Genomic DNA, 15,577 nt, shown 5'->3' with positions numbered 1-15,577 from the left:
GACAATCCAGGAAAACTGATGATTGATTGGATGTTTGATAATACTAATAAACTATTAACATTTTAGGTGTGACAATGTGTACTGGTTTTTACAAAAAGAATTATTAAATTTTAAAGAATATACAATAAAACATTTACAAATGAAATGATATAATGTCTGAGCCTTCCTTCAAAATAATCCACTGGAACCTGGGAAATAACACAGAGGAAACAACATTCACCATAAGAGTAAGACAGGTACATGGGGTTTCATTTCCAGGTTTGAAATTTTCCATAACAAAAAGTTTTGGAGGAAAACACTATTTCTGAAATTATAGCCCCTAAAACTGATAAAAACTTGTAACTTGTTTTATGAAGTAAAGGGAAAAAACAGAAAGAAAAATCAAAGTGATATAATATTAATCACAAATATTATAGGTTTATGCATTAAATTAACAAAATATTATACTATTTTAAAATGTTGGTAATTTTTCTAATAAATAAGTTTTTCTGTAATTTTAATAACACTCTGCAATCTAACATGAGAACTCACAGGCTAAATATATCTATTATAAAAAATCTAAAACATGGGGTAAGATAAACTGTATGTATGTACTGACATTCAGCATAGTATTAAAATCAAGAATGAAATCTGAGAAATCTATTATCAATAGGAAAATAATTAAATGTGTTTAGTAACCAGGATTTTGGAAAGCCACTAAAAATGTAAAAACTTCATAAGGCTACTTGAAAATACTTATTAAATTTGTAATCTTAACATCTAGAACATGTGTAGTACAGGTTGGCTGCTGCTGCTGCTGCTAAGTCGCGTCAGTCTTGTCCGACTCTGTGCGACCCCATAGACGGCAGCCCACCAGGCTCCCCCGTCCCTGGGATTCTCCAGGCAAGAACACTGGAGTGGGTTGCCATTTCCTTCTCCAATGCTTGAAAGTGAAGAGTGAAAGTGAAGTCGCTCAGTCGTGTATAGGTTTAACATTCATTAAAATGCAATGTGGAATAAAGTAGAATAAAAATAACTTTTATGCATATTACAACTGCAGCTACACCATAAATATACATAAAACAATATTGAAATATGAAAAAAAAATTTATGTGAGCATGCTGGGAGAGATTTTTTCCCTCTATGATGTATTTTCATAGTTATATGTTTTTATTTTTAAAAAGAAATTTAATGTTTTACAAAGTACACAATAGAGAGCATCTAATAACATTAAAGAAATTTAATCCTTTAATCCCCTAAAGCTAAAATATCATTTTAGTATATCATCAATAAAAATTATTAGTGAGATATTTTATATTCCTTTTTCCTACTAGTCTTTAAAATTCACTGTATATTTTACACATACAGAACATCTCAAATCAGACTAGCTACATTTTAAGTGCTCAATAGCAAATGTGGCTAGTGGCTGCTGTAACTGGACAGTCCATGTCTAAATAGCACGAACTTCAGCATTCATACATTCAACAAGTACTGCATTCTAGAAATGTTTTATTTTCTTTACTGATAAAACTATCCTGAGGCAAATATGTCAGAATGTTAACACTTGTCCATTCTTGCTAATGAATATATTTTCTTTAAAAATATTCATTAAATAGTACTTTTCTGAATTAATTCCCACCCTCCTACAAACAGAAAATAATTTACTACCCAAAGTCTTTAACTGAACACCTTCGAAGTTACCAACGTTCCAATCAAATTAGACATGAACGAAGTTACCAATGTTCCAATCAAATTAGACATGAAAGTAACACCTCTGCTTTTAGCAATTTATCTATGCCACTACGCTCATGGTTTGGAGAAGGAAATGGCAACCCACTCCAGTACGGAGAATCCCATGGATGGAGGAGCCTGGTAGGCTATAGTCCATGGTGTCGCTAAGAGTTGGATACAACTGAGCGACTTCACTTTCACCTTTCACTTTCATGCATTGGAGAAGGAAATGGCAACCCACTCCAGTATTCTTGCCTGGAGAATCCCAGGGACAGAGGAGCCTGGTGGGCTGCTGTCTACGGGGTCTCACAGAGTCAGACACGACTGAAGCAACTTAGCAGCAACAGCACACTCATGGTTATAACTTAAGATTTTTTAAAATATAAGCTATTTCTGCATGACGGAATGTTCTCCAACTCACTTTTTCTAATTTGGAGTGAAGCAGACATTTGTATTAAGGATGGGGCATTCTATCCCTGTAATTAAAATCTAATTCATGTTTAATTTTGCTACTAACTCCTTAACAGCAGCATACTGTGCCCATTTCTACTTTAATAGGAATAAGCTGTCTTCTGATGTGACTGTAATATGAAGTGGAGGAAAAAGTTGTTCCCCTCAAATGGTTCTCATTTTAAAGGGGCTTCCCTGGTGACTCAGATGGTAAAGAGTCTGCCTGCAGTGTGAGGGGACCTGGATTCGATCCTTGGGTTGGGAAGACTCCCTAGAGAAGGAAATGGCAGCTCACTCCACTATTCTTGCCTGCAAAATCCCATGGACAGAGGAGCCTGGCAGGCTACAGTCCATGGGGTTGCAAAGAGTGAGAGATGACTGAGCGACTTCACTTTCTTCTTTCACTTTCCTCTTTTAAAACAACCTTCACTTCTGAAAGAGATCCATGATGCAGTTGTATCCACAGTAACGAAAAATATTTCCCTAGTTAAATAATATATAGCATTGGGAAGTAAAGAATAAGACACCTTTTAAAGTAACTTGTGCTTAGTCGTGCAGTTGTGTCCAACTCTTTGTGACCCCATGGACTGTAGCCTGCCAGACTTCTCTGTCCATGGAATTTTCCAGGAAAGAATACTGGAGTGGGTTGCCATTTCCTTCTCCAATAAAGTAGTTTAGATCCAATCTATGCAGAATGCTAATTTATTAGTACTGGATTTATTGATAACCTTATATATCTTAGTAATAGTACTTTGTGTAGTTTTTTAAACACTTTAAAAATCAGTGTATCATTTGGTGCTCAAACAATGCATTTACGGCACTGTTATTTACTACCTGTTCATAGGATAGGATCTAATAAGTAACCACATCACAAATTTTAACTTTCTCATTTATGTGGTATTTTAGGAAAGTATTCTTTTTTTTTTTTTTAAATTTCTGGGCGGGACGTCCAAGCCCAGCTTCTCCAGCTCTCGCTCCCGGTACTTCTCGTACTGCCGGTACCCTGCATACCCGCCACCCGTGGCGACCAGAATGGGCAGGGGGCGCAGCAGGGACGAGGTGCGGGCAGGGGCTGTGTGGACTTTTAGGAAAGTATTCTATAGTACATAATAATATGTACATTTAGAGTTCATCTCTTCCAGAAATTCTAAAAATCAACATAAGCCTAAGAAGTAACAATTGAACTGACAATGTAGAAAACTGCTTTTGGAAGAAAAAACAGTTTATATCAGAACAGTTAAAATTAGCTATTGCATTCTTCTAATTTTTTCCCCTAAGCATCAGTATAGAAACATAAAATCTAAAAGAACATTCAGCTGCGCATTCTGGTAACTGGATATTCTTTTCCTATTTAAATAAAGACCAAATGTTTTCCAAGCACTTAAGTGTACTGGCGCATCACGGCTGCAGTCACTTGGTGGGGAATGTCTTTCTTGCTCAGAGATCTCCATACACCCGTCACAGTACGTTGCAAAGAGACAAAGAACAGTGGAATCCACTTAGTAGCCTTGACAATAATTTCCAAGAAGAGAAAAGTAATGCATTAAAGAAATTTAAAATGGCCTAACCATTGATTAATGGTAAATAAATGATGGCAACTTTATTATTTCCCAAGTATACTCTGACGGTCAGCAATGTTGCAGTATAATAATAGAGTGCTCCAGCCATCCAGAGGCACACTGTGCTATTCTCAGCAGGCTCCAAGATGATCGCACAGGAAAGGACAGTTACTATTCTATTCAGTTCAGTCGCTTAGTCGTGTCCAACTCTTCACGACCCCATGGACTGCACCACGCCAGGCTTCCCTGTCCATCACCCCTCTGTCGTCCCCTTCTCCTCCTGCCTTCAATCTTTCCTAGCATCGGGGTCTTTTCAAATGAGTCAGTTCTTAGCATCAAACTACCTTCCATGAAATCTACTTAAAATACAATAAAAAATACTTCATATACACAGAAACCTATTACAAATTTAATATTTATGAGTTGTTAAAACTTCTCTTTAACCTGTTTGTACTTTCAACTTGGAGTTTCACTCCCCTGGTGCTTTAGTGGTTAGGATTTGGTGCTTTCAACTTGGAGTTTCTCCTAGCATTGTTTCATTTAGTCTCTACTATCTCCAAATTTGATTTGCTCTAAAACAACTGCATTTTAAGTGGTAGTAGTGATCTATCATATTGGCTCTTTGCAAACTTTTCTACTAATTGCATTATTTCTTTTGAAGTAGAGAAATTACATGTAATACTCTAAGTGGGATCTGATAAATACTGAGCAAAATAGAATAATTCCTTTCTGACTCTCACATGTGTTCTTGTTGCTGTTGTTTAGTTGCTAAGATATGTTGGGTATGCTAAGTCATGTCCAACACTTTGTGACCCTATGGATTGTAGCCCCCCAGGCTCCTCTGTCCATGGGATTTCCCAGGCAGGATACTGGAGTGGGTTGCCGTTTCCTCTTCCTGGTGATCTTCCTGACCCAATGGTCAAACCCTCATCTCCTGCACTGGCAGGCACATTCTTTACTACTGAGTCACCAGGGAAGCCCAACTATCACAAGCATTGCTGTTGCTGTTTTAGTTGCTCAGTCATGTCTGACTCTTTGCGACCCTGTGGACTATATAGCTCACCAGGCTCCTCTGTCCGTGGGATTCTCCAGGCAAGAATACTGGAGTGGGTTGCCATTTCCCTTCTCCAATCACATGTATAGTCTTCTAAATTATACTAGGGGGAAAAAACTAGCAAAAGTACTAACTTGTCTAGCTACACCAAATTACCAAAGTGATCATTTCGATTAAATTCTCTAAGAATGGGTGTTGCTTTATCTTTAAAGTCAGTTGAGATAAAGAAGAAAAACATTTTCTATGTCACATGAAGCAAAACTGGCTTGTACTAATTTTGGGCTAATAGTAATGTTCTGGATAAGATATGCTTAACTGCAGAAAAAGAATACATTCATGAATAGACTTTAAAACCTACCTATAAGTAAACCAAAATTATCATTTTTCAGTGAACTTCATAGTTTCCAAACTACCTTCTATCTGTATGCACCTATTTCCCACTTTAAGCAGTCAGGGCTACTTAGTTTTTCTTGCCAATCTCCCCACATTAAAAGAGAAAGAGATCTAACCTCATTATTTGTATTATTAACATTTGTATATATATATGGTTTCTAATGCTGCATTTTAAATCTCTTATTCTAATTGAAAACATTTCATTCTTATTTAAAAATTTTAAAATACAACCAAACAACTGGAGAGTCTGAACAGAAACCAATTCTTCTGAGAACAATAAACAAACAAACAAAACAGAAAACCAAGAATGGGTAAGGAGTACCATGTATGTTTCCATTTATTTTAATTTCAATGGTGTTATTCCTGACAGGACAAATCTAGAATATGCAATGAACAGACTGTTTTGGAATTAAGAAAGCTAGGGGTTAAAATAAAGCCAAAATCCCCCCAACAGCCAAACAAAACACCAATCTTTCTTTTCCTATCCCCCAGGGTGTCCTGGTGGCCTAGAATAATACATGAGGTGACCTAGTCAACCTACGGTTGATAGAGACAGTACTTTATGTTGGATTTATGCTGAGTACTAATGTGGGATTCTTACCTGTAATGTACATGTATGACTGCTGGTTTCCTGTATCCAAGGATCCAGGTTTGAATATCTATGGGTTCAGCTTTGGGATAAGCTATAGTTGTATCTATTATCCACTGGAGGCCTTTTGATTTGTTGTCTGAGAACAATATAAAATTGGATCAATTTTGTTAACTAAGAAAAACTAACCTGCAATAAGCATAGAAAGTATAAAGCATCTTGAAAACGTCAAAAGCTAAAGTATCACATCAGGAAAGTAAAAAGCAGATCTCTAAACAAACAAAAAAATCCATTCACAAGATAATACAAACACTAAGATTTGTGATACTTGGAAGATATTAATAAATATTGGATTAAAGCAGTAAAATTAAGCACTTTATTGACACACATGATCTTCAGTTGCTGCTTTTGTTCAAAACCAACAACAAAACACCCCTCCCATTATGTCAAGAGTTATAGAAAAATAAAGCCCTAAACCATCCACCCTTTGGCAGGAACAACAGGTGGTAACCATTGTTGTGGGAGGGGCCGGGGAAGTTCTGCTCACTGCAGTCCTCTGCACTCCATTTCTGTTCCCAGCTCAGGGTACAAAGTTGAGCAAGAATTGAGAGGGGAATCCTCACAGAGAATGCTAATAGGTAGACTTTAAAGTGTAGAGGTCTATCCTTTGTTTGAAGTAATTAAAGGATCTTTAAAACAATAAAACTTACTTTTAAACATAAGGCCAAATGTACAGAAGGAATCAATAATATTTTACTTAAAGTGTCAAATAATTTAAAACTGGCCTAAAATTCTTTTAAAATTTTAGACAACATTCTAAAGGGGAAAAATACTCATATAAGAAATAAGTTTAAAAATTTTAATTTTTAAATAATATATTGCTGAAGGAATAGTGTAGGTAAAGAAAGACATTTTAACAAGCTACCCATGACATACAAGCTGAAATGTTTGGGGCTAAAGTAATGACTGCAACTTACCTTGAGCTGCATTAAAAAAAAAAAACAAAACAACAACCAAAATGGACTAATAGACAGATAGAAGGATAGAGAGACATGTGATAAAACAAATACAGTAAAGTGTTAACTGTAAAATCTAGTTGGTCTGCTCACTAACTGCAAAATTGCAAAGTTCTTTTAATTTTTATGTATGTTTAAAAATTTTTATAATAAAATGGTTGGGAAAAATCACCAGAGTTCAATTTAATGTTGATTAAATCACACAAAAATGAAAATACTAATCCTTTTAAAGTTAATTAGATACAACTTTATTTTCACATGTTTATGCTTACATGTTTAAAACCAACATGAAGGCATGGTTTGTGTTTATATAGAATAAAATACTAAATAGTGAATATGAACACTAAAAAAATAAGATACAAATACCAAAACATAGAGAAGAAAAGGTAAAATATAAGTAAAACTAGTTTTGGAGTATATAGCTTTATAGAATTTCTTATGGATTTTTCCTAATCTGCTAGAATTAAGAAATTTTTTTTTTCTTGACAGGTAAGAAGTGGATTTATTTAGAGAGATACACATCCCATAGACAGAATGTGATCTGTCTCAGAAGGCGAGGGCGGCCCTGGGAGAAACACACTCTACAGAGTGTGGGTCATCTCAGAAGGTGAGAGGCCTAAAAATTTCAACTAAGGTAAGATAAGTAATAAACAATTTCACTTTGGTTATAAACAGAGACTGTTTCTCTCCAAAAGGAAAACAAAACAAAACATTTTTCTTCCCTTGTGTGTAATGATTATGATAAGTACCCATTCCTTTGGGATCTAGACCACTACAGAATATTGACTGGGTAAAACTATTTAAAAACAGCAGCCTTTATTAGTGCAATTAATCCTGTTTGGAAGACCTTTGTCTTCAAGCTTTGGCTTGGCTGACATTGCCACAGTCTCTGCAGCCGTGAAGCTATTCCAAACCTTCCTTTTCTATTAAAAGACTCTTTCAATTTGTCTTTTTAATAGATGATGAAAGATCAAGAGAGCTGACTGCCAGGCAGCTGTTTGCAAAAAACAAATAAAAGAACTCAGCACAATCTCATGGCATTATTTTTGTATCTGGTCCTTAATGTCATCTAAAATAACACACATTTCTGAGGGTCCATCATTTCCATTTTTATTTTATCTAAAGACTATTAAAAGAAATAGCTACTAAGGAAACAGGCCTAGTCAGTTTCTTTCAGCTTTTTGACTTATAATTTATCAGCAAACTTTCATAGTGTCTTAGAGAAAATTGTTCAAAAGAGCCTTCACATTGTTGGCACAAATAGATGCTGCAGATCTGCATACTTCATCAGACTATCTGCAAGAGAGCTGCATCTTTGAGGATGGTTTACTTTTTCCTGGCCATAAAAGTAATATGTGCTATTTTTTTTTAATTCAGAAAAGTATTAAGAAATGGGGAAAAAATATCCATAATGTTACAACTCAGAGAAGCAATCACTAATATTCTGGAATCTTTCCTTTCACACATTTTCTACTGCCTTATTATTTACATATTTAAGCTCATATTGTTTACACAAGAGTTGTTATGTTCCTCCTACTCCATTAATATTATAGAGCAGAAGCATTTTCTAAGCCCATAGACATCATTCATAATGATTGTGTTGTATTCTGTTAGACGGATATTTAATAATTACTTATCTATTCTCTCTTCTGGCTATTTCCAATTTCCTGCCATTCGACATAATGCTGTGATAAACTACTGTGCCAGTATTTCAGATCATTTCATTTTGATAAGTATTATATGCAGTGGAGTAACTAATCAACATTTTAAGACTTTCAATAAATACTGCCCAATTGTATTAAACTCATTCTCTGTATTAAAAACAAAAAAAAACTTTCTAAATTTGATAAATGCAAAATATATGTATCATTACAATTTCATTTGCATACAGTTTTTCAAATTACTCATTTCTACTCCTGTATCTTTTAATATACTAATTCCACTTATAGGAATTTACAGTACTTACATGCTTCACAAATCTGAAAAGATATTTACAGGAATGGCAACTGAAGCAGTGTGAATGACCAGGAGAAAGATATACAGGAAGGGAAAGACACCTTTGACCTTATACATTCCTATACTATTTGAATAGATTACTGTAAGCATGGACTACTTTGTAAATAGAAACATTAAAAAGTTATATTTTCAGGACTTCCCTGGCAGTCCAGTGGTTTAGGATGTGCCTTCCAATGCAGGGGATGAGGGTTCAATTCCAGGTTGAGGAACTAAGATCCCACATGTGAGTCCTGAGCTACAACTAAAATCCAACATAGCCAAACAAATAAATATTTTAAATTATATTTTCATCTTCTTCCTCAGTATTATTTCTATTCAACAAAATTGTAAATATAAAAAAGAACTCCAGAAAAGCCTCTAATTTCAAGAAAAGAAAAAAATGCTAAAAACCATCGTACCTAATTCCTTAGCGTCTCCTCCTGCTGGACTTCCATTTTCCTGTCGTGCTACAAGTGCACGCAAAATGATTTTTGTTGCCCCAACTCTTGGCAAAGTGACATGTGTAAGAAATGGCAAGTTATTTTTCTTGGCAAATGACTGACTGGTTTCTCGCCTCTTCCTGAGGAAGCCCCCTTCTGGAAACAGAACAATCCATTTTCGATCTCTGCTCCTGTAATTATTTTCTAGGTGCTTCTTAAGAAGAAGAAGCTGTTGGTCACGATGAGATTTTCCCTAGAGGGTAGACACATGTATAATAAGTATAGGCATGTTTGAAATTTAAAGACCATAAATGCTAGAAATGACTGCTTCCAGAGTAAATTCCAAACACAGGCTAGAACAGTGACTTCCCCCTGCACTGCTTACTTCCCCTTTTGACCACAGTGGCAAAAGGAAGTTATTACCACTTACATAAATAAACTCTTCTTTCTGAAGAAACAAAGTGCTCTAATTGCCCCTGAAAGTTTATTCACTCTTCATTAGTGAGTATTTACTGAGTATCTACTACTTACTTGCCAGGCACGTCTTAGAGAAGTAAGACACCCTCGTGGAGGATGCATGCAACTGGTGATAAGTGTTAGGAAGAAGAGTAAGAGGCTAGAGAAGTGCAACAGGGTCAGGGGAAGCAACTCCAGGTAGGTGAAATTTAAGCAGAGAGGCTATTGTGAGGGAATAAGCCATGTGAACATGAGTGGCAGAGAACTCGAGGTGATGAGGACAAAAGAGACAAAGGGCCCTGAGGTGGGAGTAACCTTGGCATTTCAGAGAGCATGACAAGGTCAGTGTGGCTGAGAAATGCAGAGAGGTGGAGATCATAGGAGAAAGGCCTTGAGTTTGGTGAGTAGTAATTTGGGATGGGATGTCATTAAACAGTTTTCAAAAAGGGAGAGTCATGATCTTATTTACATTAAATATCTTCTGGCTCCAGTGACAAAAAGACTGCAGGAAATAAGTTAGGAGACTGCTGTAGAGTCTGGCCCGGGGAGTTTGATGAGATTCAACTACAGGATATAGATGAGAGGTACATACATTCAGGAAAAAAGTCTGAATGCTAACAGGATGCTCTGATGGACTGGGTTTCAGTTTTGAGGGAAAGTAAGGAAAGAGGATAACTTGGATACTGAAAAAAAGAATTCAGAAGCATTTTCAGGAAAGCCCCAAACTCATGACTAAATATTAGAAAGGCTCTCCCTTTCAGTATGATCAATTTGCTAGTAATTTTCCAGCCAACAAAATTACAGAAGCTCCCCCCAAATAATTCGTATGCTTTCAGTCTTTAAATTATTCCAAGCGCAAAACAAGTAACAATTTTCTTAGCTGATTTATGGAACTGATTATGATTAAACTTTATTTATTAAGTTCCCAACACTACATATAAAATATTTTTAATATCCTTGGAAATATTTTATTAAAAATGTCTAGTAGCAAAGCCCCAACAGATTTTCTTTAATAGTAATATTTTTTTCTCTCTATTACCCTCAAGTTATAGATTTTAATTACTATATAACAGGGAAAATATTTTTGCTCTTTATAAGTGAATTTGTAAGTCTCTCCAATAATCTGAAATATAGTCTTAAGTATGTAAAACAACACTGTAATAAAAAAGGAAATGTTTTGGAGTACATTATTTTCTACTTCCAACTCCTCAAAGTTCACTGATAATTCAGTCTAATTTAGCCTCTTGTTGAGGCCTAAGGATCATCATGATAACAAGGTCAACTGTTACAACACTATAAATTCAATAATTTCCTCAGACTTCGGAGCGGTTCATCCAGCTTCTCCTCTGGACTCCACCCAGACTGCTTCAATTGTCAGTTCCGCTGTCTTTCCCTCCAGTGATACTAAGATGTTAGATTAGTTTCTTCATTAACTTGTTCTGATTACTTATAAGTTGATCTGCTTATTTTGTTTCAGTCTTATTGTGGCCAATCCCCATTCCCAGTTCTTCCTGAGGTTCCAAGCCTGCTCTTTTTCCCATCTCTCTGCTCAGAAAAACCAAGGGCCTTCCCAGAAGGAACAAAGCAATTATACAGAATGGGGAAAAAAAAAATGTTTTGTACATATAACTGTCTGGAGCAAAGTTTATGTGTTTTGGGATATGTATTTTCATACAGCTCAGAAGTTTTTCTACATTATTTCAGCTTATTTCTGAATTTACAGTTCTCAGAAGAGGTTTAATTAGATTCACCAGCAATTCATTAAATAAATTAACATGTACAAGGTACTGCACCATCCAAGGTGAAGCTGCTAAATATATAAACAGTAGATTAGTGTGGCATTACCATACATAAAACTCTTGATATCATATTTCAGTTATCCATTTTTGAGAAAATAAAGCATGCGACTCTAAGTAGCATATCAGGGAAACACTATTTTGATAAGTGAGGTTTTTTTTTCCTACTAAACTATTCCTAATGCTTGGGATCCATTCCCAGTCCATCTTCTTCCATCAAACTCATACTCATTCTTTAAATTTATGCCATGTATTATCTTCTCCTCTAAGGTTTTTCTGGATTTACAGAAATCTGATGTACTCAGTTTTCATATTATGAATTCACAAAATATTTTCTCTTATTTATTTAATTACTTAATATTCTCCCTACTGGTAATCTTACTTAACAATCTCACAATTGCTAATTTAGGTATCTTCTGTATCATGTAACAGTGACTCGTAAATAAAATTAACAGTGATCTCAGAAGAGCTGAGAATGTGGCAGGTGCTTGAAAACTGTTTAGAAAGAGAGGAGGAGGGTAGAGATGAAAATATTTGTATTTTTAATACTTATGCATACTCAAATTCAGACTGAAATAATACAAACTCTGTTTTAGGGAACAGATTCCCAGCTCCCTGAGATAACTAGAAGAGGCTCTATCTATTACAATTAGTTTTGTGATGTCTCTTTTTACACTAAAGAATCAGACTGATCAACTCTCACTATGGAAAAAAATGCTCATTGGTTACCTGTCTTATAAAGAAGTCTCCATGAACTAGAGAAACAATTCCAAAGTTTGTGTATTTAAAAATATGATCCATCAACCACATCATCTGAGCAACAACCTAAAATATTTAAAAACAAAAAATAATTAAATATTGGATAGAAAAAATACTGAGTATAGACTAGCCAGTATCTAAATTTTAAGCATAATCATCCAACCATACTTTTCATTAACCTAAATATTTAAAATCTAATGCTATTTCTACAAATAAAGTGCTACATGAAAAATTACAGGTCTTGATTCCAAGTCTTGGATTCTTAAATCACAGGTATATACATCACTAGTAACAGATAAAACTGAATTAACTTAAATTTGAACTTAATGATTTCCAATTTGTTCTATATAAACATGACTGGTAATTCTTACATAACTTATAAAGTTATTCTGAAACAATACAATATGCCTAAATTATCAAATGAGGGCTATGAGTTTAATTAATAAGCACTAAGGCTTTGTAAGGGCTTCCCTAATAGCTCAGATGGTAAAGAATCTGCCTGCAAGGGGAGACGCTGGTTTGATCCCTGGGTTAGGAAGACCCCTGGAGGAGGAAATGGAAACCCACTCCACTGTCCTTGCCTGGAGAACCCCACGGACAGAGAAGCCCGGTGGACTACAGTCCATGGGGTTGCAAAGTCAGATACAACTGAACGATTAACATTTTTATTAAGGCTTTATAAAAGCCTTAATATCTTCGTTAACATCTTTTTTAAAGCTTTATAAAATGTGACTTTACCTTAATGGTTAAAATACTAAAAGTCAAAAAACATAAAGATATAAATACAAAAATATAAAAATGTTCAATAAAAGAACATTAAACCATTCATTTACTCAAAAAATACACTGTAAATTTTTAAAAATTAATTCAGGAGAGTGATTTACACATTCTACTATTAAGTGTATTTGTTAGTTTATACAAAGCCATACTCTTTACCAGCATAAAAATACAGTTTCTTAAACCCAAAATATTATCCATTGTTGATAAGAGTTAATACTCTATCAGGAGCAGAAGACTTTATTCCAAGCAAAATTTCAAAATTAAAAGTAAATGTAAACAGGATCTAGTTAATGAATGGCTTAATTGTTCTCCCCTGCTGAGATAATAGCATCCCTTGTTATAAGCCTTAAATAAATAAAGTGAAAACTACAGCCTCAATCAAGAATGCAACAGAGCTCTACTTCGGTTCCTACAGGAATAAGAAACATAAATTCCATCTCTAAGCACAAAACTGTATGCACATATAAGGAAAAAATGAAGCATTGACACCCATGTGCTGCTTTTACAAAAACATTATAAAACCCCACAAATAATATAATACTGGAGCTTCTGCCTTAATTTTTCAGCATTACTAAATAATTCAGTTGCATGATTCCTATTCCACCAGTTTTACTATATAAAACAACTTAAAAAAAATAGATACATGCCCAGTGAAAGACTAATTTTCAAATCAATTAATACAGATTAAAATAATTTGTTTTGCTTTGTAATGATAAGTACTTTCTGTAAATAAATTGAGATCTGAACTAAATGGAATTTGCTGAAAAGTTTCCCAAGAAACAAAACAAAAAGCAGGTGGATTCAACCTATAAAATCTTTGAGCTTTATACACGGTATTAAGTGTGGCTGCAAATTACTGATCTCTGGGTTTAATATACCAACACTAAAGTAGCTTTTATGTTTAATCTTACATTTATAGTGGATTTATTTCCTCAGTTAGAAAGTAACCTAAAACAAATTCAATAAGACAGTCAAGCTATCTTCTAAGATTTGTATGGATAATTCTGTCCTGACTTATTTTAGCAGAAATATTACAAGTCAATAAATATATATTACATGTCCAATAGAGTTCTATTAGTAGAAATGAAAATTCTTAGTTTTATCATCAACTGCCGTGAAAGGGCAAGACCCCTCACTTTAGAGACATTTCTTAAAAAGGTACTAGAATGTTTAGAAAATATAACTAATTCTTTGACTCACATTCCTGAAAAAAGGAAGTCAGTAAACACAACCCGCCTGAGTCAACTCCGGCGACATTTCACAGGTTGTCTGTCAGAGCACTGCTAGGTATTTCCAGGGGACAAAATCCAGTTCAGTTCAGTCGCTCAGTCGTGTCCAACTCTTTGCGACCCCATGGACTGCAGCATGCCAGGCCTCCCTGTCCACCAACTCCCAGAGTTTACTCAAATTCATGTCCATTGAGTCGGTGATGCCATCCAACCATCTCATCCTCTGTTGTCCCCTTCTCCTCCTGCCCTCAATCTTCCCCCGCATCAGTCTTTTCAAATGAGTCAGCTCTTCATATCAGGTGGCCAAAGTATTGGGAGTTTCAGCTTCAACATCAGTCCTTCCAATGAACACTCAGGACTGATTTCCTTTAGAATGGACTGGTTGGACCTCCTTGCAGTCCAAAGGACTCTCAAGAGTCTTCTCCAACACCACAGTTCAAAAGCATCAATTCTTCAGTGCTCAGCTTTCTTTATAGTCTAACTCTCACATCCATACATGACCACTGGAAAAACCATAGTCTTGACCAGATGGACCTTTGTTGGCAAAGTAACGTCTCTGTTTTTTAATATGCTGTTTAGGTTGGTCATAACTTTTCTCCCAAGGAGTAAGCGTCTTTTTATTTCATGCTGCAGTCACCATCTGCAGTGATTTTGGATCCCCCAAAAATAAAGTCTGACACTGTTTCCACATCTATTCTCCATGAAGTGATAGGACCAGATGCCATGATCTTAGTTTTCTGAATGTTGAGCTTTAAGCCAACTTTTTCACTCTTCTCTTTCACTTTCATCAAGAGGCTTTTTAGTTCCTCTTCACTTTCTGCCATAACGGTGGTGTCATCTGCATATCTGAGGTTATTGATATTTCTCCCAGCAATCTTGATTCCAACTTGTGCTTTATCTTTTACATTAATTATCCTTTACCCATAAGCATGGATTTTCTACATATTCAAACATCTGGAGAGGCTTACATAAATGGCTCCATTCTTTATATCATTCTGAAATGTTAGTAAAGTCAATGATTCTCCATTTAGAAATCTGCAAGGACAATTTTGGCGGTCACAATAGCTAGGGAGTTCTACTAGCATGCCGCAGGTTGCAGCCAGGTAAGGAAAACAACTCCAGCAGGACAGATGAGAACAACAGTGCTGTCCTACCAAAATGCAAGCAGTGCCCTTGCTCCACAAAGGAATAATGACGAGCACCACAGGAATTCCTGAATTCAAAAAGCTATGTTACACTTATATCACCATTAAACTAATATTTTTAAGTGTTACTTGCTCAGTCATGTCTGACTCTTTGCAACCCAATGGGTTCCTCTGTCTATGGGATTCTCCAGGCAAGAATACTGGAG

The 15,577-nt window shown here is 35.4% G+C and overlaps 1 protein-coding gene across 4 annotated transcripts in view; it reads right to left on the bottom strand.

Annotated features, from left to right (window-relative positions):
• Positions 1-15,577, bottom strand: part of LPGAT1 (lysophosphatidylglycerol acyltransferase 1) — an 85,412-nt gene that overhangs the window by 27,911 nt on the left and 41,924 nt on the right. For 3 of the 4 annotated variants that reach the window (XM_061383582.1, XM_061383583.1, XM_061383584.1), the window contains exons 4-6: positions 12,188-12,283; positions 9,186-9,459; positions 5,768-5,894 (exon numbers count right to left, since the gene is read on the bottom strand). In XM_061383582.1, the coding sequence (XP_061239566.1) occupies positions 5,768-5,894; positions 9,186-9,459; positions 12,188-12,283 (497 nt within the window). The remainder of the gene's footprint in view (positions 1-5,767; positions 5,895-9,185; positions 9,460-12,187; positions 12,284-15,577) is intronic. The other variant, XM_061383585.1, reaches the window with a different exon arrangement.

Source organism: Bos javanicus, chromosome 16 (assembly GCF_032452875.1).
Source record: "Bos javanicus breed banteng chromosome 16, ARS-OSU_banteng_1.0, whole genome shotgun sequence".
Classification (NCBI taxonomy): Eukaryota; Metazoa; Chordata; class Mammalia; order Artiodactyla; family Bovidae; genus Bos; species Bos javanicus.
This window is presented reverse-complemented; position numbering and strand designations above follow the sequence as displayed.